The sequence below is a fragment of the Heterodontus francisci genome, chromosome 10 (genome assembly GCF_036365525.1).
Source record: "Heterodontus francisci isolate sHetFra1 chromosome 10, sHetFra1.hap1, whole genome shotgun sequence".
In the NCBI taxonomy this organism is placed as follows: domain Eukaryota; kingdom Metazoa; phylum Chordata; class Chondrichthyes; order Heterodontiformes; family Heterodontidae; genus Heterodontus; species Heterodontus francisci.
In genome coordinates this window covers 87,425,669-87,448,711 of record NC_090380.1, presented here as the reverse complement: position 1 = coordinate 87,448,711, position 23,043 = coordinate 87,425,669, and the positions used below count along the sequence as shown (strand labels likewise).

The 23,043-nt window shown below is 41.7% G+C and overlaps 1 protein-coding gene across 1 annotated transcript in view; it reads right to left on the bottom strand.

The window, feature by feature from the left end:
* impg2a (interphotoreceptor matrix proteoglycan 2a) overlaps positions 1-16,197 on the bottom strand; it is a 98,527-nt gene extending 82,330 nt beyond the window's left edge. Inside the window, 3 exon segments of the mRNA XM_068039986.1 lie at positions 3,589-3,755; positions 13,745-13,966; positions 16,119-16,197. Coding sequence (XP_067896087.1) covers positions 3,589-3,755; positions 13,745-13,966; positions 16,119-16,197 — 468 coding nt within the window.
* Positions 16,198-23,043: the final 6,846 nt, after the last annotated feature.

The following is a 23,043-nucleotide window of genomic DNA, read 5'->3' as shown; positions in this document are numbered from 1 at the left end:
GTAAGCAGTCATAGTGAAGATAGACTGTGGGGTTTGAAGCTCAGCTCTTGGCTGATGGTTCTACACTATATAATTCCATTCATACACTTTTACTTAACTAGGCTAAACACACTCTTACACACAGTAATTCACCAACTCATATACATTACATTTAACCTGAGTTTTCCTCCTCTCCCTTCCTAATACATGCTAAGTTGTAGTTTCACTACCTCACCAAAGTGGTCATTCTGCACACAAACCTGGTCAGTGACTGGCAGTAGGCTATTTAACCACGGGAGACAACACCCTGATCCTGTCCTCAACTGATGTTCACATATGTGGACAGAGGGGGATGGTAGCATAGTGGTAATGTTACTGGGCTAGTAATCCAGAGGCCCAGACTAATATTAGGGAGACACGAGTTCAAATTCCACATGGCAACTGGGGGAATTTAAATTCAATTAATTAATATATCTGGAATAAAATGCTAGTTTAATTAATAATGGTCATGAAACTACCAGATTGTTCTAAAAACCTATCTGGTTCACTAATGTCCTTCGGGGAGGAAGACCTTTCCTGGTCTTTACACGTGACTCCAGACCCACAGCAATGTGACTGACTATTAAATTCCCTCTGAAATGGTGTAGCAAGCCACTCAGTTGCATCAAACTACTACAGCAAAAAGCACTGTGGGTGTACATACATCACACGGACTGCAGCGGTTCAAGGCGGCGGCTTGCCACCAATTAGGGATGGGCAATAAATGCTGACCTTTCCAGCTATGCTCACATCCCAAGAATGAATTAAAAAAATTTACACTTTCCAGCAGAAGTCACTGAACAGTGATTGGGCATGCAGAGGCCAATTATAGAATTACCATTGTCCTGGCTGAGATTAACTAACTGGTAATTCATGTTCTGATATAAAATATCCAAACAGTGAACAACTCTTAGATAGCCAAACTCGTTTTGAAATCAGACGTTTAGCTTGAATATATTGTAATTTTTCATTCTATACAACTCCTCCATGCAATTCCTCTAGTAAAGAAAATAGGGGTAATTGGGTACTTGATTAGTTTTTAGTGGTGACCCTAATTTAGTATCAGACCTCCATGTGCAGGAACATTTGAACAACAGTGATCATAATACTATTAGATTCAACTCGATCAGCCAAACCTGGTTTGCTGTGAACGTAATGCTAGTTCCAAATTTCGAAAGAGGATAAGCAATGATGGCAGAGGACTTAAACTGGGTCAATAGAGGAACTCTACTAGGCGAGAAAATCACCAACACAGAACAAAAATGGAATACCTTTAAAACTATCCGAATGCAAAAGCTCTGTTACATCCAATATTAAAATAAGGGCACATGGTAAAAGTGATGTCATGAGGACATGTCAGCAAAAATACAGGCTTAAAGAAAGTAGTTCTCAAGTGAAGTAGGATAGGTATTCAGCTCAGCTGCAGTAACACAAGCTGCTATCAAAGCAGCCGAATGATGTTGGAGAAGATAGTGGATAACTGAGGTGACAATATTTTTTTATTCATTTATTTAGAGATACAGCACTGAAACAGGCCCTTCAGCCCGCCGAGTCTGTGCTGACCATCAACCACCCATTTATACTAATCCTACATTAATCCCATATTCCTACCACATCCCCTCAATTCCCCTACCACCTACCTACACTAGGGGCAATTTACAATGGCCAATTTACCTATCACCCTGCAAATCTTTGGCTGTGGGAGGAAACCGGAGCACCCGGCGGAAACCCATGCGGTCACAGGGAGAACTTGCAAACTCCGCACAGGCAGTACCCAGAATCGAACCTGGGTCACTGGAGCTGTGAGGCTGCGGTGCTAATCACTGCGCCACTGTGCCGCCCAATAGCAAAATCTTTTTTTAAAAGCTACTTTAGAAATCAGAGGGCCATTGAGGACTGCAAAGGGCCTTTGAAGAATACCTCAGGCAGATTCGGGTGGATGCACAGGATATCACGGAGGTTTTAAATGACTACTTTGCATCAATCTTCACTATAGAAGACAATGTTCAATTACCAATAATGCAGTGTTGAGTTGACTTTGTAGGTATAAGTGCCAAAATGGATGCAGATATACTCCAGGGATAATTTTGTTTTCAATGAAGCAATTTTAATCATATTATTACAAGAACAGAGAACACTTTAACTGTCCCCATAATTGTGTGAAATGCTGAATGCTTCTCTCTGGAAATGGCTGGCTCTTTTTAAAAAGGTTATTAGCATGGAAGAAGCATTAAATTCAGGGTTATTTAGGGCCAAAAAACTTCTACTTTTATGAGTCATAAGGTTACTATGAATAAGCAGCTGAATGACTCCATACAAGGCAAATAGTTCACTATGTTGCCAAACTCACTGTATGCCCCTTTAGAAATGGAACGCTCTTGACATCTAAAACTCCATAAAGCATACCACAAGGATGGTGTAACATCTTTTTGGACGAATTATAAAAACATCTGTTGTGCAAAGCCTATTTAAGAACATTGGCAGTAAAATAACTCTTTTTGATGGAGTTTAATGGGAGAGTAACCCTTTTACAGTGGAAGCTGCTTATACTATACATTTTGAAATTCTTAGCACTTTCCTAGAGTCCTCATTATTGGTCTAAAGAGAACAAACTCCAAAACTATTCTGATCTGGCTAGTTCCTGCATTATATTAAAGAAAAACTTTGGTTTTGGCAGTGTGGGTCATAATCAGAGCAGGTGCAGAGTGAGGAAGAGAGTCAGACAAATACATATCATGCTCAAAGTCCCTTCCAGGTATGTAGGGATCAATGATAAATCCCTTGTAACTTATCCATCTAATATTCTACTAGTGCCATTTTACATGTAGTTTTTTGCTTGTACTCTCTATACCTATAAGAAGGCAGCCATCTGACATCTGGAAGACAATGGACTGTAGGGGACATCATGCCAGCTGGCCTCTTTCAGCATATGAGTCAAACATTCCTATAAAATTCAGACTCTCTTGAGAAGTGTATAACTTTTTTTTAAAAGACAGATTAAGACAGGATGTTGTGTATAAACATATTCTGTCACATTTAAAATACAGTTAATAGATTAAAAGGTTCAGTAGATGAGCACAATACTGAACTCTAAAGACCAGGAACAAATCAGATTGGATTCCTGTCTGTGTTGAGTTACTTGATCTGAAATGGGGTAGTGGTGAGGATATTACAATTTACATCAGCGTCTTTTAGCTAAGGAAGAGAAAAGCCAGCCAAGCTACCTACTATTGATTGTCTTCCAGTGTCCCCTGCTGGAAGCATGTATGTGTAAATGTCAAATGAGAACACAGCCAACTAATAGGAACCCCACAATCACTAGCTAGGTTCACACTAACCAGTTGGACATAGAACTGGTGTGTGACTGCTGCCAGTGGAACTACATCTTAGCATGAGTCACTGTCTTTATAAAATAGAGAAAAATCAAAGGAAAAATTAAAGCAGAAAATTTTGGAGGAAGAATTGTAAATGAGAGAAAACAGAGTTATAAAACAGGACAATAAAACAATTAAATATGACTTAAAAGGGAGGCATTATAATGTTACACTTCAACCATAATATGAAAATTACCTCCTTGATTAGGGTTTGGTGTTCCTCTGATTGGCTGAAATTTACACCAATGTCAAAAATATTGATGATTCCTTGATCACACACATTCATCCAGGTTTGATGTTCGTGTCGCGCAGGTAGTCTATCCCAGAAGGTTTTGAATGCTTCCCATACTGCCTCCTGGCACACTAAGAAACACAGGCATCTAGTAAGATATCTGGTGACCCACACAAACCTTTCCATAAATTATCTTTAAAAATTGTCCATATCCTGAGTAACTATATGAAAAGCAAATTCAATTTCAATGATAAAATGCATTAGTGATTGGAGTGTGCATTTTTTTTTAAGATTGGCTAGTTATATGACACTTGCAGAAACCTCTCACCATGCTGTCTGCAAACTAAACCATTGAGAAATCCATGGATTATTTACTCACGAGCGAGTACATATACTCTCACTAAACCCAAAATACTTAGGTACAAGTTGGCAACAAATAGGGCTAGAAAACCCCCAAGTGCACACTTGGTATTGCATGCATTTAACCAGCTAAACCAGCACAGGAAAGCTCTCCACTGCTTGGATCTCCCAACACATGGTTCAAATTATCACTTCTGCTATGGAGGGTTTCCTTTATTCAAATCTTCCATTAGTAGCTGAGGTGCCCTGAGGCCAACTCGATCACAAAGAGACCCCACCCAGTGCCCAAAAAGATGATAATTACTAGATTCCCATTAGATAGCTGACAAATGCAAATTTGAACCCTTGGTAGGTGAAGAGTAGATACCAGTACCTCCTTCACAAAAGTAGCATTGTGGGCTATAAAATGCATCAATGCACATATACCATCCTTCTGGCCATAGCATAGACACACACCATGCACTAATGAGCAGTAGTTTAACCAGTCGGTGGTGTAGAATATAGAATATGGTTTCAACTAGAAAATGTTTGACTTCTTGAAATCCACTCATGTTAGGCATCATTAAAGGACCTGTGCAGGACAGCTTACAAGATGCCAAGTCACTTTGATGTTGCAGACCCATATTCTAGATTTAGTTGTCACTAACTGCTCAATCTTCATTCAGGTTCTTTAACAAAGATACATGTCCACCACGAGGCTGACGCTGCCTTCAGGGTGCTGAGTGACAGGTTATAGTAGACCAGAGATCTTCCACCTGTGAGCCATACATTCAAGATATATCTTGGGTTAAGGAGTTGTTACAGCTCCTTTCAACTCACAGTCACCAGATCTACTAGAAATCTGTTATATTGAGTAGACTAGCCCTATATTCCCTGGCATTAAGAAGAATGAGAGGTGATACAGTTGAATCATAAAAGTTTTCAGGGGCTTGATAAGGTAGATGCTGAGAAAATGTTACCCCTGGCTGGGGAATCTAGAATCTAGGTCACAGTCTCAGAATAAGGGATCGGACATTTAGGACTGAGATGAGAAATTTCTTCATTCAAAAGGGTTGTGAATCTTTGGAATTCTCCATCCCAGAGGACTATGGACGCTCAGTCATTGAGTATATTCAAGGCAGAGGTCGACAGATTTCTGGGTATTGAGGGAATTCAGGAATATGGGGAGAGTGCAGGAAGGTAGAGTTGAGGTAGGCGATCAGCCACGATCTTGTTGAATGGCCCAGCAGGCTCGAAAAGCCAATGGCCTACTCCAGCTCCTCTTTATGTTCTTATGTATCCAGTCAGTTAAGTATATAAATGGCCAAGATATGATTGCACATGGCAGCTGTTGACCAAGATAAAGCCAGCAAGAAACACAGAAGCAAAAAGAAAATGCTGAAAGTATATTGAGATTGCAAATGAAATTCTGTGCTGTTTTGGAGTGCAGCTAATAATAAGGATTGCATATAATAAGAAAGCAAATACTTCAGATGCTGGAAATCTGAAATAAAAAACAGAAAATGCTGGAAATACTCAGCAGGTCTGGCAGCAATTGTGGAGAGAGAAACAGAGTTAACATTTCAGGTCTGTGATCTTTCATCAGAACCAATGAAGGGTTACAGACCTGAGACGTTAACTATGTTTCTCTCTCCACAGATGCTGCCAGACCTGTTGAATATTTCCAGCATTTTCTGTTTTTATTGCATATAATAGGTTTGCTGGCATGTCACATCTCAACACTCTGTGCCAACATTCAAAAACAGGACAGATTTCATGTTAAAATCATAAACCTGTACCACAAATCTGACAACAAGGTTCCGAGCTTCCTTTTAGAGGAAACTTACTTGTGGCTGTCTAGGCAGTTACATAAGTGCAGTCTTGAATAAGTACTTTGGCGAATATAGCAACTGAATGCTCTACAAATATCTGCATGGAAGACTGAAAGAACTATGAAATCCCAGTTATTTTAGAGGTAATAGCAGTAATTTGTCATTATTGAATTGGCATTAATAAACGAGGTGGTTCACATATGTCCAGGGGAACAAAGATTACCAAGCCAGGGATTTAGTCTATTCCATTCACTGAACTGTAATGGAAAAATCAACAACTATTTAAAACAAGAATGTTTTTAATGCAAACACATAAAGCTCTGGCTACAGTTAAACTGGTTTAAAAACAGAACTTCAGTTAGGAAGGTAGTTACACACACAACAGATGGAGGCCTTGGAATTTGGCTCCTTAGTCCCCAGTTTCTAGGCACAACATTTTCCATTTTGCCTCCAAAATGGTGTCCACGGTGTATTTGCACATTTCTGGTGCAAGCTGTTCTGGGCGCCATATTAAGGAGAGCTTTGCTGCATGTGCAGGGAGTATCTGCCAGAATTATGTCAAATAGGCAGAATGTGAAACCGATCAACTTGTAACACTGATTTTGCGTCGGTACTGCCATTTTGCAGCTCTAGCTCCAGCTACCGCCCCCTCTCAACCTTGCACAACTTAACATGAATTCAGCAGCAGAGAGTATCCCCTACCACCACTATTTAAAAAGATCATCAACTCCTTTCAGATTAGCTGCTGAGTGGTTTCTACTGTTTCCAGCTGTGATTGTAGAAGTGTTTGGTGGTTTCTAGAGTTCGGAAAAGTTGCTCAAGTCTACAGGGAGTGGTATGGTACGCACTGAAGGAACTTGTCCTAACTTCAAGGATTCTGCAGAAACCACTTTCTCCCAGACATGGGTGCAGTAGTATGCATTCCCCTTAGACTTCAGCATGAATGAGAATGAGAAGAGACAACACAGAACAGGACAAACTGCTGGAAGAGGGTGGAGGAGAGGGAGGAGAAGGAGGGGGAGGGGGAGAAGGGCTGGTCAGCAGGAGGCCAGGGTGTCCAGGGAGCAATTCTCTTACCTGAAGCTCAGTGAACAACAGTATGGTCAGATGTCTCCACTTCACGAGGGATGTCCTCAATTAAATCTGCCACCTGCTGCAGCCACAACTGCAACCTCAGAGTAAAATAAGTACTACTTTGCCAGTGGCTGTGAAGGTGATCGTGGCCATGAGCTTTCATGCATCTGGCTCCTTTCAAGCTGGAGCATATGATATTTGCAACATCTTTCAATTTTCCATCCACTGTTGCATTAAGGAGGTCACTGAGGCTCTCTATGCAAAGAGAGCTGAATACATTTCATTCCCTCACAAGGGAGAAGGAGGCAGAATGAACAAAAGGCTTCGCAAAGATTGCAGGCTTCCCCCACAGCGCAGGGTGCCATTGAATATAGGCATGTTACTTTACAGACGACACATCTCAACTCTGGGATGCACCACAACCAAAAGGCATTCCACTCCCTTTACGTCCAGCTGGTATGTAACCATTTGCAGTTATCCATGCAGGTCAATACCCGATATCATAGAAACACAGAAATTTAACACAGAAGGAGGCCATTTGGTCCATCGTATCCTGGCAGCAGTCATGATGCCTTCATTCTGTGGTAGTCCACTGTGCCATCTGCGTTTGAGTCACCACAACAAACCAGAGGGAGTTTACTAGGTAACAAGAGTTATCCTTTAACAACCTGGCTCACAACTTCAGTGCACAACCCACACACACATGGGCAGCATGCGTACAATGAGAGTTATGCTGGCACAAAAAAATGTGATGTAACAGACCTTCGGGGTGCTTAAACAACAAATCCACTGCCTGGACCGCTCTGAAGGAGCCTGCCGTATTCACCAGAGCACATGTCAAGATTGTAGTGGTCTGCTTCATGCAGCACAATATCGCCATTTTGAGGGCACAGCCCTCATCACCAGGTATATGGCAACCAGCTGAGGAGGAGCAGGAGGAAGAGGAGATGGAGAAGAACATGGCCCTTTTCTGACCGGGCTGTGCATGAGCAGCTCATCCACTGCAATCAGGGGATAGTAACATAGTGATCATGTTACTGGCCTAGTAATCCAGAAACCCAGACTAATGCTCTGGAGACACGGGTTCAAGTCCTACCACGGCAGCTGGGGCATTTTAACTTCAATTAATTAATAAATCTGGAATTAAAAAGCTAGTCTCACTCATAATGATCTTGAAACTACTGGATGGTTTTAAAAACCCATTGGGTTCACTAATATTCTTCAGGAGAAGAAATCTCATCCTTACCTGGTCTGGCCTTCATGTGACTCCAGATCCACAGCAATGTGGTTGACTCCTTTGAAATGGCCTAGCAAGCCACTCAGTTGTATCAAACCGCTACTGTGGATGTACCTATACCACATGGACTGCAGCGGTTCAAGAAGGCAACTCATCACCACCTTCTCAAGGGCAATTAGGGATGGGCAATGAATGTTGACCTGCCAGCAATGCTTACATCCCAAGAATGAATACAAAAAAGGCAACCTCAATTCTGCATTTGCCAACAGTCCCCATACCATACCTTCTCTGTTACGGGCCCTTACAGCTTGCACACAATGCAAAAATAAAGCCATCATAAAATAAACATTTGAAACCTAAATCAAACCATGCCATATTACAAACAGACACCAACTAATTGGCCTTTGAGCATTTGTAATGCCTATTTTGTGGGTGCTTTTACCTGTCCAAGTACTCTTAAACTGTGCTACCCAGTGAAAGAGGAATAGCCGGTGTAAAGCTATTGACTTTCACTCAAGGAGACTTCAGATGGCCTTGCAGGATGCCCTCGAGCAGCTCTGAGCCTGGAAAGACTGGCTTCAGACTGCACTACCTCTGCATGGGCAGCAGCAGTCTGGATTGGCTGGCTAACAGGAAACAGCAAGGGAGCTGGTGGCAGGGGTGGAAGCACAAATGCTGTCATCCCATGAAACCACTGCAATCTGTTGGAGAACAAATTGTGACACCCTGCAAGCCCCTTTCAACACTGTTATCTGCAGCCATGATGCTAGCTGTCTGAGCTTGCATGACTTCAGTCTGAGCTTCCAGTGCAGCACCCAGGTGTTGGGTGGCTTCTGCTTGTGCTACAATGGAAACACACATCGACCAGATGCTGCATTATGGTTGACTGCACATGTGCACAACTTCCATGCTGGCAAGGATGGGCCCCAAGTTCTACAGAAAGCCCTGTTCCAAGCTGGAGCTGGAATCCTCCATGTTCCTTGACATTGACTGCATGCTTTCTTGCAGGCCTGCCAATGCACCAAGCATTTCATTGTGCATACCTATCAGCCTTCTTCTAGCCTGCTCATCTGAGTCCTCTGCAGTGAAACTCATGTGCGTCCTCCTCTCTAGTGAGCTGGCACCTGTGGTACCTTTTTCGACTGCCCTGACTGCAGACCACCCATGCCCAGTGTCCCAGTGTCTCATCAACCATGCAGATTTCGCCTTTAAGCTGTCCTCTAAAGTATACACAGAGGTAGTATCTGAGTCGGTGGCTGTGAGCGCAAGATCGAGTGTTTCTTCTTCATCACTGTCTTCCTGCTGTTCCAATTCTTGCCCTTCCACCACTGCCTAGCCAGCTTGCAATTCTAAGGTATATGAAAGGAGAAAGGCACAAAGCTAAGGTTGCGGTGAGGGGCGAGGAGGGAAAGCAAGAGGTGCTTGCTTACACCATTGCAGCTTGTAAATTAGAAGAAATTGTAGGTTGAGGTTGAAGTGGGATGTGAGAGAAAGGATTAGGGATGAGCATACTGTCATCTTCGATGGTTTCAGCCTCACCATTTGCCATGGCCTCAGCTGTTGTGGGATGATTTTAAGAGGACCACCTTAAGAAGCTGTAAGTGAAGATCACTGGAGGAAGTGATGTCATGTCACACATGACCAGGGAGGTGTGGTTGTAGCCCAACAGAGTGAGATGTGTTTAGATGTGCTGGTGCAGTAACTGTTTGTATATATATGTGTTCTAGTTAATTTATGATAAAACCCATGTAGTCTTTGGATATTACTTGTAATCCTGTGAATCTTATATTATTACTTGTTCCTTTGGTATGTGAACTATTGTATCAGCCATGGCTGCTCCAATGATGGTGACTATTATCTCCTCCAATGGGGGTGAGGACATGCAGCCTTGCCTGTCCCTGCTGGTTAGGTGCTGCTGCCTCCAATTATGCACAACCTTCTCCTGCAAGAGACAGGAAAGTGTGTCAGTAAGTTTTGTGCAATGTGTTTGGGTGATGTGGTTGTCATGGTTGAACAGCTGACAGCGTGTGCAAGCTGTGAGATGTGGGTGTGAAGCTTGCAGCAGTGAAGCATGTGCAAGAATGAGGTGAAGCACATTAGTATTGGGTAGAAGGCCTGATTGATAGAAATTGTTGGTAGGTGAGTGATGGGGATGTGGTGCATTGAACAGTGTGTCAGGCTATAAGTGAAACTGTAAGGATCTGACATCTGACGTTGCATTCACTGACTTTGATCACTTGTGTGAGGTCATTGTACAGATAGCGGCAGTGCACCCAGGTCCTCTTTGTTCCTCTCCGCCTCCTGCATCAGGGCCTCCGGTACAGTGTTGGAAAATCTTGGAGCCACCTCTCTGCCATATTTGAGTGTTCCCCATGTCAAAATCACTTTTGGAATGACCTCCAGCACCTCCTCCAGCCACAATGCATCTCTCTCCTTTAAGAGGTGCAATCTAGTGAACTCATGCTGTTATGTACGCAACAATTTTGTGCCCCCGTTCAGGTGTGCAACCACTCAATAATGTGCCTGGTGTTAAAACAGAAGAAACAGAAGAAATAGGAGCAGGAGTAGGCCATTCAGCCCCTCAAGCCTTCCCCGCCATTCAATAAGATCATGGCTGATCTGTCCCAGTCCTCAACTTCTCTTTCGGGCCTGCTCTGCCTAACCTTCAACACCTCGAGATTTCAAAAATCTCTCTACCTCCTCCTTAAATACAGTTAGTGACCTAGACTCCACAACTCTCTGTGGCAGAGAATTCCAGAGATTCACCACCCACTGAGAGAAGAAATTCCTTCGCATCTCAGTTTTAAATGTGTGCCCCCTTATTCTGTAACTATGTCCCCTAGTTCAAGATTTCCCCACTAGTGGAAACATCTTCTCAACATCTACCCTGTCAAGCCCCCTTAAAATCTTATATATTTCTATAAGATTACCCTTCATTTTTCTGAACTCCAATGAATAAAGGTCTAACCTGTTTAGCCGTTCTTGATAAGACAACCCCTTCAGCACAGGAATCAGCCTAGTTAAACTTTTCTGAACTGCCTCCAATGCCAGTATATCCTTCTTTAAATACCAAGAACAAAACTGTACGCAGAACTCCAGGTGTGGCCTCACCAACACCCTGTACAGTTATAACAGGACTTCCCTATTTTTAAACTCTAACCCCATAGCAATAAAGGCCAAAATTCCATTTGCCTTCCTAATTACTTGCTGCACCTGCATGCTAACCTTTTGTGTTTCATGTACAAGAACACCCAGATCCCTCTGTACTGCAGTATTTTGTGTTTTTTCTCCATCTAAATAATAATCTGTCTTTTTATTCTTCCTACCAAAGTGGATTACCTCACACTTTCCCACATTGAACACCATCTGCCAAATTTTTGCCCATTCAACCTATCTATATTCCTTTTTAGATTCTTTGTGCCCTCATCACAACATGCCTTCCCACCTATTTTTGTATCGTCAGCAAATGTGGATACACTACAATCATTTAAATTAGCTGGCAGCACAAAGTTTGCCTGCTGCCTGCATCAGAAACAATGGATGAGGGGTAATCCTGTATCAACGATCGTCGCATCTGTTGAGTTCCTGTCCAATTTAACGACCAGAAACTTTATCTGGAGGTGTTCAAACACATTTAAAACTTACAATTCTGATAGTAAGATGGTAGTACAGTTATGGTGTCCATGTGTCTTGTGCATCTAGCAGGGTCTTAAATGGTCTCTTGTGGTAACTGGCTTTCTTGTTTTATTTTCTGTGAACGACTGGTGTCAAGAAGACGACTGCGAGTTATGGAATAAATTTATGTCCCAATAGAATTGCTCCTGTACACCAGTAAGCATATGATAATTTATGAATTGTATTAGAATAATTTCTGTATTCAAAATTCTCAAGAATTCCGCTTCAACTATATTGTTACAAATTCTAACTTTTCCCCAAATGTAGTTACTGGAAAGGCACAATAATATGGACCCATAGCAAGTGTGCGGCTGTGTTAGATATTTTTTCAGGTATAGTAATGCTGATGTCTTCCGTAAGCAGTCTAAGTTGCTTACATTCAGGATTGTGCCTAAACTGCCTAATAATTATAATTCTGATATAGTTATACTATATAGTCATATAATACTACAGAGTAACCTGAGGGATATAACAGCAAGTCTCCCTTGTGAAACAAATTGAATATTATTTCTTTTACACATCCCCTCTCCAATTTTTCTGAAGGTGACTGAAATACTTTGAGACCAGGCCAGACAGGAATTGGTAAACACTTTCATTTTACTGATATGTTACTTCTGTTAATCTGTATGGTCATCAAATCTCACCTTAATTCAACTAACTATAGAAGTATCCTTAGCAACAAGATAAATAAAAATACATCACATTATCTCTGCCAGTGAGCTTTATTAACTTTTTCCTAGTTAGATTTTGGATTCTGTCTGGCTTTAGTCTTGAAATGAGCAAGTGCTCCCATACAGAGCCAGGCTTCCTCCTCAGCCTAGCTGGTGGGCTGATTGCCCATGTGCCTCTGTGCCAAATGTTCCCTGTAAAATTTTGTTGTGCGCAGCCAGTTTTTTCAATGCACAATACCTTTAAAAATGTTTTGCCCAGCCACAGGCGTGGTATTTAACATGGAACAAGGCCTGCACAGTACATTCCAGGCTGTTGTGCAGCCGTGCATGCATGCAGCTTAGCAGGAACATTACTCTGTGCCCTTTTCTCAATATGCCCAACTCAGTGAGAGGGCTGGCTTTCTGACTTCTTCCCAGTGATTTCCCCATTAGACCTGTTGATAAAGCCAGCTAGTTCTTCCCTTCTAGGCTGCATGTTTAAAGAATGGTGAGAGGTTTGTCCTATGAGGAGAAATTGAGTAGAATTGGTCTATATTCTCTGGAGTTTAGAAGAATGAGAGGTTATCTCCTTGAAAGGTATAAAATTCTGAGACAGCTCAACAGGGTAGATGCTTAGAGGCTTTTTCCCCTGGCTGGAGAGTCTAGAACTGGGTGGCATAGTCTAACGATAAGGAATCAGCCATTGTGAACTGAGATGAGAAATTTCTTCACTCAGTGGGTTGTGAATCTTTGGGTGCTCAGTTAATTGAGTTTATTCAAGACTGAGATTAAAAGATTTTTGTGCACCATATTCAAGGGATATGGGGACAGGGCGGGAAAGTGGGGTTATGTAGAAGTTCCAACACAATCTTATTGAATGGTGGAGCAGGCTCAATTGACAGTATGATCTATTCCTGCTGCTATTCCTTATGTTCTTAAAATACCTCTTATTAGCAGAAGAAATTAGCAATATCCTAGCATAATGGGGTCTGGGGTGAGAGAGATAATTGGCCCTAATCGAATCAGTCTGAAAGAGACTGGGCTGCAATATTTCACAAACTAGCTCATCTGGCTTTAATATACACCGTCAGTGCCTGCCGATCTCTTTTTAAATCTGTGAAAATTCATTTTGTTTTAAAATACAAGGCTTACACATAGATCATTCCTAAATCATTTGTGAAGAAATAAATTTCAAAATTCCCAAAATGTGACAGATACATACAGATGGGCAGAGATATTGCAGCAATATATCCTTGGAGAGGTCACTGAAGAGGTCTTGGAAAAATTTAAATAGGAAACAGGAATTTTCTTACCTCTCAGCTTGTAATACTTGAGGTAGTTGCCAATGGCCTGTGGGATAGTTTCCTCTGGACATAGTTTAACACCATTTGGAAATAAAAAGGATCGTTTTTGTCTGTAAATCAAATCTTTTATTTGTACGTCGCTCACAGTCACAGGAGATTGAATGTTGTCATGAGAAAGAGTTCTGGAGCCTTTGAGCAGACTGCTCTCATCTGAAACCCTCGTCAATACAACTGAAACAGACAAATTTTAATCTTCATTACTGTTGACCTGATTTTGACAGCATTGTATGTTAAACAGCAGTATTGCCTATTCAAATATGTATTTTACAATGTCTGAACATATTACAACCAAGGCTATTGATTCACAAAGAGAACAAAAATAGACTGATAGGAGAATATGAGCCTCAAAAATTATTGAAAATTCTCATAATTGCATGAAAAAAGAATAGAATTTGGCTTTTCACTCAAAATAAACCAATGAATCTTGTTATAGATAGTAAATGCAATTCCCCCTCCCCTGCCCTCAAAGGATCTGTAAAAATTGCCGAATCCAATATAAATAAAACAGAATGTGGTTTAATTTGCCACTGTAGAACACCATCCCTCAATATAACCCAATTGTAGTGAGTATTCGGAACGTCTCAAAGTTTCAGCACTGGTCACAGCTTAAGAAAAGTGCTTCAAATGATGCCATCATCGAAAACAAAATGTTCATTTTAGATTTCATAATTTATTAATTGGCTTGGAAATACAAATACAGTGAACTTAATGTTTAAAACATTTAGCAAGTGCTGGGTCGCACGCTAAAATGAATCACATTTCTTGTATAGACTAGAAATTTGGATTTGTGAAATTAACTCAAAAAAATGTAGATTTAAGCAAAGTCCACAATGTATTTGATATAGGTGTAAAAAAATTTTTAAACTTCCTCTCTCGACTGATATGTAATTTATATTAAGCAGGAAAACACAACCACGTTTCAAACAGTAATCACAGAATTATAGAATTCTCAAGTCCTGTAACCTGCAAAAAGGTAACTCAAGGGGCCTTCATTTTTATTTTTAGGCTTTAATTTTTCATTTATTTACTACATTAAACTGATAAAACTCATCAACGGCATTATAATGATGATTACTTTGCGTAGAATTAAGGCAGGCAGAACGCATGAATTGGTAGCAGGTTAGATAGCATGAAAAACTAACTGGTGGATTATTCTGAATCTTGCATTATTCAGAACTCCAACCTGCAAAGTGTCACTTAATTACCAAAAAAAATCTCAATTTATCTTGATTTTTTTTTTTAATGCTCTATTTTTCTAAGTGGCTAATATTGGTTAATCTCGTCACAATCCTCTTCAATATCAAGTGTATTTTCTTTTGTTTTAATTTTGACTGACTAAAATGAAAATCCTCAGCAAGTTTTTCTGGTGAAGAGTAGAGCCATACAGGATTTGAAGGTCCCATGTTCATTCCCTGGTCTCAGGCAGGGTGGCAACAGTGATGCGACTGTTAGTCTCAATGTTCTTGTCTAGAAGGAAAGTGGGCAGGTTTTCCACTCCTGATCAGTATCCAGCATTCCCTGCCAGCAACCCAGGTACATGGACATAGGGTCGAGACAAATTAGAGCTTGGTTGTGATATCAGGAATAGCCTGTGAACACTCACTGTCAGGGCTCAGACATGAATCATAGTTAGTTGTGCCAGGTACAGGAGAGGAAAAGGACAAGAGAAAATCAGTGCGGAGAACCAAAAAAGGAAAAGGGTTATTTAAAAAAAATAAAAATACATTTGCCTCAACACAATTTACATTCTAGGTCATTCTTGAGTAGAAAAGGAAAGACTTGCATTTATATAGCCCCTTTCACATCCACAGGATATCCCAAAGCGCTTTACTGCTAATGAAGTACTTTTGAAGTGTAGTGGCTGTTGTAATGTTGGAAACCCGACAGCCAGTTTGCACACAGCAAACACACACAAACAGCAATGTGGTAATGACCAGATAATCTGCTTTTGTGATGTTGATTGAGGGATAAATATTGGCGAGGACACCAGGAATAATTCCCCTGCTCTTCTTGGCAATATTGTCATGGGATCCTTTACATCCACCTGAGAGAGTAGACCAGCCAGGTTTAAGGGTCGCATCCTAAAGACCGCACCTCTGACAATGCAGCACTGCCTCCTACTGCACGAGAGTGTCAGCTTTTGATTGCTGTACTCAAGTCCTGGAGTGGAACTTTGCAGAGGCCTCATGGTATGTTTGATAAAACTGTACAACCATTACAGATTATCTGTCGCATTGACAGTGCCAAATTTAAATGTAAACTCTTTTATGATGATGCATTACACATTAATTTCACAGATGAAAATGATTTGAAAACCCTTTACCTTTATCCGCTAGTAAAACGTAATTTGTTAAAAGGGCACAAAGGACCACAGCAGACATTTTCCACCAATAATCAAGCATTCTTCTGCCTCAATACAACCTAAAAAAAAAGAGAGAATGAACAAAAACGCAACAGAGGACTTGGGGGAGGAGATCTGTATAAATCCTACAAGTGCTTAATTGAAATAGGTACCTCATTTGTTAACGGTGAGGATTTGATAGAGCTTTGTAAACATTTCACCGATATTTGTAACTCACCTTCCCAAGATATGTCTATGATTTTAATGAAAGTGAAAAGAGGCTCCAAGGAATTTGGTTCTGAAGATAGTCGTCCTTTTTGCTCGATGCGACTTCAGTCACATTGCTATCCCTCTAATCGGCTTTCCTAAGCTGTTCCCGTTAATAGAGAACGCGTCATATACAGGAGTTAGCAGGTTTGACGACGATTGAGCGAGCATATCTGTAATTAATTCTAATGTATTTTTTAAAAATCATAATGGTCGAACGTACAACATTACCATTGCAACCCTACCCAATATTATGCTATTAATGGGCATGTCAATATATTGAGGCCGGTGTCAATCCTATTTAATACTGTAATAATGTTATACTGCACCATCCTAAGTTCCCTTTACCATTAAAGTTATATTTCTCTAGAGCTCTTTATAAATAAACTAAATTTGGAAGTTGAGAGTAATTTTAATCATATTTTCCACATAGGAATTCAATTAAAAACCTGACAGCATCGAAACTATTGCAATCATTTGGGTCTTCTCATTATTCTATTGGAATTTAGTTCCATGTAATGCCCGCATTAACTTTATAGGTGATATGTATAGATTGCTAAAATTACAGGTAGGTGGCTGGAATGAAATGTTACCATGTTTTCTGACATACAACACAGAAAGAGTCCATCATGTCTGTGCCGGCTGTCTGCAAGAACTCTGCTAGACCCACTCCCCACCCTTACCCAATTTTTTTTTTTATTTCTCCAGGTGCTTATCCAATTCCCTTTTGAAAGCCGCAATTGAATTTGCTTCCACCACACTCACAGGCAGAGCATTCCAGATCCTAACCACTCGTTGCGTAAACAAAAGTTTTTCCTCATGTTGCCGTTGCGTCTTTTGTCAATCATCTTAAATCAGTGTCCTTTGGTTCTTGACCTTTCTGCTAATGGGAACTGTTTCTCCCTATCTACTCGGTCTAGACCCCTCATGATTTTGAAGACCTTTATCAAATCTCCTCTCAACCATCTCCTCTAAGGAGAACAGCCCCAGCTTCACCAATCTATCCTCGTAACTCAAGTCTTTCAACTCTGGAACCATTCTCGTAAACCATCTCTGCACCTTCTCTAAAGCCCTCACGTCCTTCCTAAAGAGCAATATCCGGAATTGGACACAATACTCTAGTTGAAGTAGAACCAGTGTTTTATAAAAGTTCATCATAACTTCTGTTCTGATGAAAGATCACAGACCTGAAATGTTAATTCTGCTTCTCTCTCCACAAATGCTGCCTGACCCGAGTATTTCCAGCACTTTGTTTTTATTTCAAATTTCCAGTATCTGCAATATTTTGCCTTTATTCATCATAATTTCCTTGCTTTTGTACTCTATCCCTCTATTTATAAAGCCAAGGATCCCATATTCCTTTTTAATCACTTTCTCAACCTGCTCTGCCACTGTCAGATTTGTGCACATGTACCCCCAGGCACCCCCCCCCCCCCCCCCCCCCACTTTAGAATTGTACCCTTTAGATTATAATGCCTCCCCTTGTTCTTACCAAAATGTATCATTTTTTAAAAAATATTCTTTCATGAGGATTGGGCATCACTAGCAAGGCCAGCAGTTGTTGCCCATCCCTAATTACCCTTGACAACTGAATGGCTTGCTAGGCCATTTCAGATGGCAGTTAAGAGTCAACCACATTTCCGTGGGTCTGGAATCACAGACCAGGTAAGGACAGCAGATTTCCTAAAGGGCATGAATGAACCAAATGCATTTTTATAACAATCGATGATAGTTTCATGGCACCATTTACTGAGACTAGCTTTCAATTCCAAATTTTATTAATTAATTGAATTTATATTCCACCAGCCGCTGTGGTGGGATTTGAATCCACATCCCCAGGCTATTAGGCTAGGTCTCTGGATTACTAGTCCAGTGATATTACCACACCATCAACATTCCCTGTATTAAATTTCATCTACCACTCGTCCGCCCATTCCATCAGCCTGTCCATATCCTCTTGAAGTCTATCACTATCACTAGGGGTGACACAGTGGTGCAGTGGTTAGCACTGCAGCCTCATAGCTCCAGCAACCTGAGTTTGGTTCTGGGTACTGCCTGTGCGGAGTTTGCAAGTTCTCCCTGTGATCGTGTAGGTTTTCGCCGGGTGCTCCGGTTTCCTCCCACAGCCAAAGACTTGCAGGTTGATAGGTAAATTGGCCATTGCAAAGTGCCCCTAGGGTAGGTAGGTGGTAGGAGAATGGTGGGGATGTAGTAGGGAATATGGGATTAATGTAGGATTAGTATAAATGGGTGGTTGTTGGTCGGCACAGACTCAGTGGGCCGAAGGGCCTGTTTCAGTGCTGTATCTGTCTATGACTATTACCATCCTCCTCACAGTTCACAATACTTTGAAGTTTTGTGTCATCTGCAAATTTTGAAATTTTGCCTTGCACACCCAAGACAATGTCATTAACTAGCACTGACCCCTGGGGAATTCCACTGTATACCATCCTCCAGGTCTGAAAAACAACCACTCACCACTACTCTGTTCCCTGTCGCTCAGCCAACTTCATATTCATGCTGCCAATGTCCCTTTTATTCTATGGAGTTCAACTTTGCTGACAAGTCTATTATGTGGCACTTTATCTAACACCTTTTGGAAGTCCATATACACCACATCAACCATCTGTGTTACCTCATCAAAAAACACAACCAAGCTAGTTAAACACTAAACACAATTTTCCTTTAACAAATCCATTTGGCTTTCCTTAATTAATCCACACTTGTAGAGGTGACTGTTAATTTTGTCCCGGATTATCATTTCCAAGAGCTTTCACACCACAGAGGTTAAACTGACTGGCCTGTAGTTGCTGGGCTAACCCTTGCATTCTTTTTTGAACAAGGATTTAACATTTATACTAAGTAAAAACAAAAAAAGCTGGAAATATTCAGCAGGTCTGGCAGCATCTGTGGAGAGAGAAGCAGAGTTAACATTTCAGGTCAGTGACCCTTCAACAGAACTTCTGCAGAGTAGAACAGCTTTGAGATGAGGCGAGGCGGTGCTTCTCGAGAGGTCTAGTGTGTACATGTGTTGGCGCATGGCACTAAATGTGGATCTCAGGATGTGGCAAGAACAGCAGTCTGAGGAATGTTGTATTTCTCGGAGATACATGTAATCCTGGGTGGATCCAAAACATGAAGGATGAAACTTTAGTTGGAATCCACATGGAATAAGTCGGAGTCAGAGACAGTCACTGAAGAAGGAGATGTGGCTGTGAAAACAAGTTTTGGTAGATACTTTATCAAACACCAGGAGGGAAATAGAAAGCAATGAAGGCAAACAAGGTAAAAGAGACAACCAAAAATCCTGTCGGAGAGAAGAGCAGAACTTCTTCAAGGTATATATTTTATTTTAACATTTACAGTGTTCTGGTACAACCTCCATATCTAAGGAGGATTGGAAGATTATGGCCAGTGCCTCCATAATTTCCACCCTTACTTCCCTCAGCATCCTCGGTTGCATCCCATGTGGTCCTGGTGACAACTTTAAGTACAGCCAGCCTTTCTAACATATTCGTTTGACTGGGAAGGAGTTATAGTTTGATGTCAAAGTTAATAATCCATTCAACAGCTTCAGCTGATGCAGTGTGAATGGTTGTGATGCCACCAGGAATGGATCTCTCGGGGCAAGAGTTCAATATGTAGTTGATGGTCTGATTTGGATGGCCAGTGTCACAATGTGAGCTGGTCCTCATGTTCCACTTGTGGAGCAAGTGGCCACATTTTCCCTGGCCAGTCCTCAAGCGGTTGAGGGTTGTCCAGATTTTCTGTGGGATGTAGAAACCTGGGACTTCACCACTTGCGTCAGTTACCAGGTTGTGTTTGGTGATGTTAGCAGTCAACCAGGAGGTGCACCATCGAGAGGCAGGGCTGTTGTCGGTTTGTAGGGTGTGGCGTGTGTTCCAGTAGGGGAGGAGATAGTAGGTGGGTGTGAGGTGTTTTTTTTTAAGGTCCTGTATCAATGGGAATGCTTCGTTGGCTGTCAGCCAATGGTGTTCTTTGAGAAGAAAAGTTTGCACTGTGGACATCAGGAGGTTCAATGTGTGCTAGCACAGGAAGCCACTTGAGCTGTTTTGGTCTCAATGTTCCAGAAATAATCCTCATTATTAACTCGAGGTGTATATCTATGTTTGTGTGGTGGCTCCTGAACCAAGTTGAGCAGCAGTACTCTGCTGTTGCATAGACTAGGGCAAGTGAAGCAGTGTGTAGTCTGTTGGCTCTGCTGCCCCAGATGGTCCCTGCCAGTTTCCTTATGAGATTCACTTTCATCTTGACCTTGGTTCCTGGAGTTGTTGCTGGTAGGTCAATGTTCAATCAAGAGTGATGGCTTGGTAGTTTAGTGTTGAGTCGCGAGTGAGTAGTTGGCCACAGAACTGGACATGAAGTTCTTCCCTGGCCTTCAAATTGTTCAGGTAGAAGGCTGAAATGACAGTCTTGGCCAGATTTGGTCAGTGTCTTCATTTTCTGAAGTTGGCTTCCAGAGAACATAGATCATCAGTGAGTGTTTTCTTAATGTCCTGAAGTTCTTCCGCCTGGAAAACCAGGGCCAAGTCACCAGCCTATATGAAGATCCTTTCTAATACTTCCTATCAATTGTTAACCCATCCAGTATCTCAACTGCTTCCTATTTTACTATGAATTCGGCAATATCTTCTTCCTTAGTAAAGACAGATACAAAGTACTTATTGAGTACCTCAGCTATGCCCTCAGCCTCCATGCATATGTCCCCTTTTTGGTCCGATTGGCACCACCTCTCCTCTTACTACCCTTTCACTATTTATATGTCGATAGAAGACTTTTGGATTCCTTTTATGTTAGCTGTTCTCATACTACCTCTTTCCCGCACATTTGCTTTTTCACTTCCCTTCGGAACTTTCTACATTCAAGCTTGTTTTTACTTGTAATATCAACCTGATATCTGTCATACACCTCCTTTTCTTGCTTCATCTTACTTTCTATCTTCTTCATCATCCAGGGAGATCTGGCGTTGGTTGCCCTACTTTTCTCCCTCGTGGGAATATACCTTGATTGTATTGAACCATCTCCTCTTTAAAGGCAGCCCATTTGTACTGTTAGAGTTTTGCCTGTCAATGTTTGAATCCAATTTGCCCGGGACGAATCCATTCTCATCCCACTGAAATTGGCCCTCATCTAATTAAGTATTTTTACTTAAATTTATATATTACACCTTGTCTTTTCCAAAAATAACCTAAACCTATGATCACTGTTCACTAAATGTTCCCCTACTGGTACTTGATCCACTTGACCACCTCTTTCCCCAGAACCAGATCCAGCAATGCCTCCCCCCTTGTTGGACTGGAAACATAAAGATCAATAAAATTCCCCTGAATGTGCTTCTTCCCCCTCTCTGCCCTTTACAGTATTATCCCAGTCTATATGAGGATAATTAAAGTCTGCCATTATAACTACTCTATAGTTTTTGCACCTCTAAGTTCCTTGCAGATTTGTTCCTCCATATCTTTCCTACTAGGTGGTAAACTATAGAATAGACCTGGCAGTGTAATAGCACCCCAATGTTTCTTAACTCTAATCAAATAGATTCTTTCCTGGACTCCTCCAGAACATTCTCTCTCTCTCTCTCCTTAATCAATGCTTCCCCCCTTCCTCTCCTTCCCTATTTTTCCTGAACACCTTATATCCTGCCCTTTTTTTGAGCCAGGTCGCAGATAGCCACACGGGAATGTGATGTTGTGGTGATATCTCGCCTGCAGCTCACCAATCGTATTTACCATGCTTCATGCATTTACATACATGCACTGCAACCCTAATTTAGACCTTATTGCATTCCCTCTTTGTCTAATCCCACCTAATACTTTACTGTTTCTTACTCTACAGCTGTTTTTCTCTGCCAGTCCTTCAGGTGTCGTGTTTCTCCTTTCTAATGCTACAGCTTGATGCCCAGCCTGCTGCCACGTTAGGTTAAACCCTCCCCAACAGCACTAGCAAACCATCCCACAAGGACCTTGGTCCCAGTTCTGTTTAGGTGCAGCCTTTCCATCCTGTGCAAGTCCCACTGCTCAAAACTAATCTCAATGTCCCAAGAACCTTAAGCCCCCCTCCTGCACCATCGCTCCAGCCTCGCATTCATCTGCTCTATCCTCCTATTTCTATACTCACTAGGGCATAGTACCAGGAGTAATCCAGAGATTACTACCATTGATGTTCTGCTTGCTAGTCTCTTTCCTAACCTGCTAAAATCTGCTTGCAGGACCTTATCCCTCTTTCTACCTATACCTTTAGTACCAATATGAACCACAACTTCTGGCTGTTCACCCACAGACTGCTCTGCAGCTGCTCAGTGACATCTTGACCCCAGCATCAGGGAGGCAACATACCATCCTGGATTCACATCTACAGCCGCAGAAATGCTTGTCTGTTCCCCTAACTATAGAATCCCCTGTCACTATTGCTTTCTCAATCTTCCTTCTGCCCCCCCCTGTACTGCTGAGCCACCCATGATGCTGTTAACTTTGCTCTGGCTGCATTCCCCAGAGGAACGATCACTTGCACCAGTATTCAGAACTGAATACCAATTGGAAAGCGAAATGCACTCGGGGACTCCTGCACCACCTGCTTGGTCCTCCTTGACTATCTGGCAGTCACCCATTCCCTCTCTGCG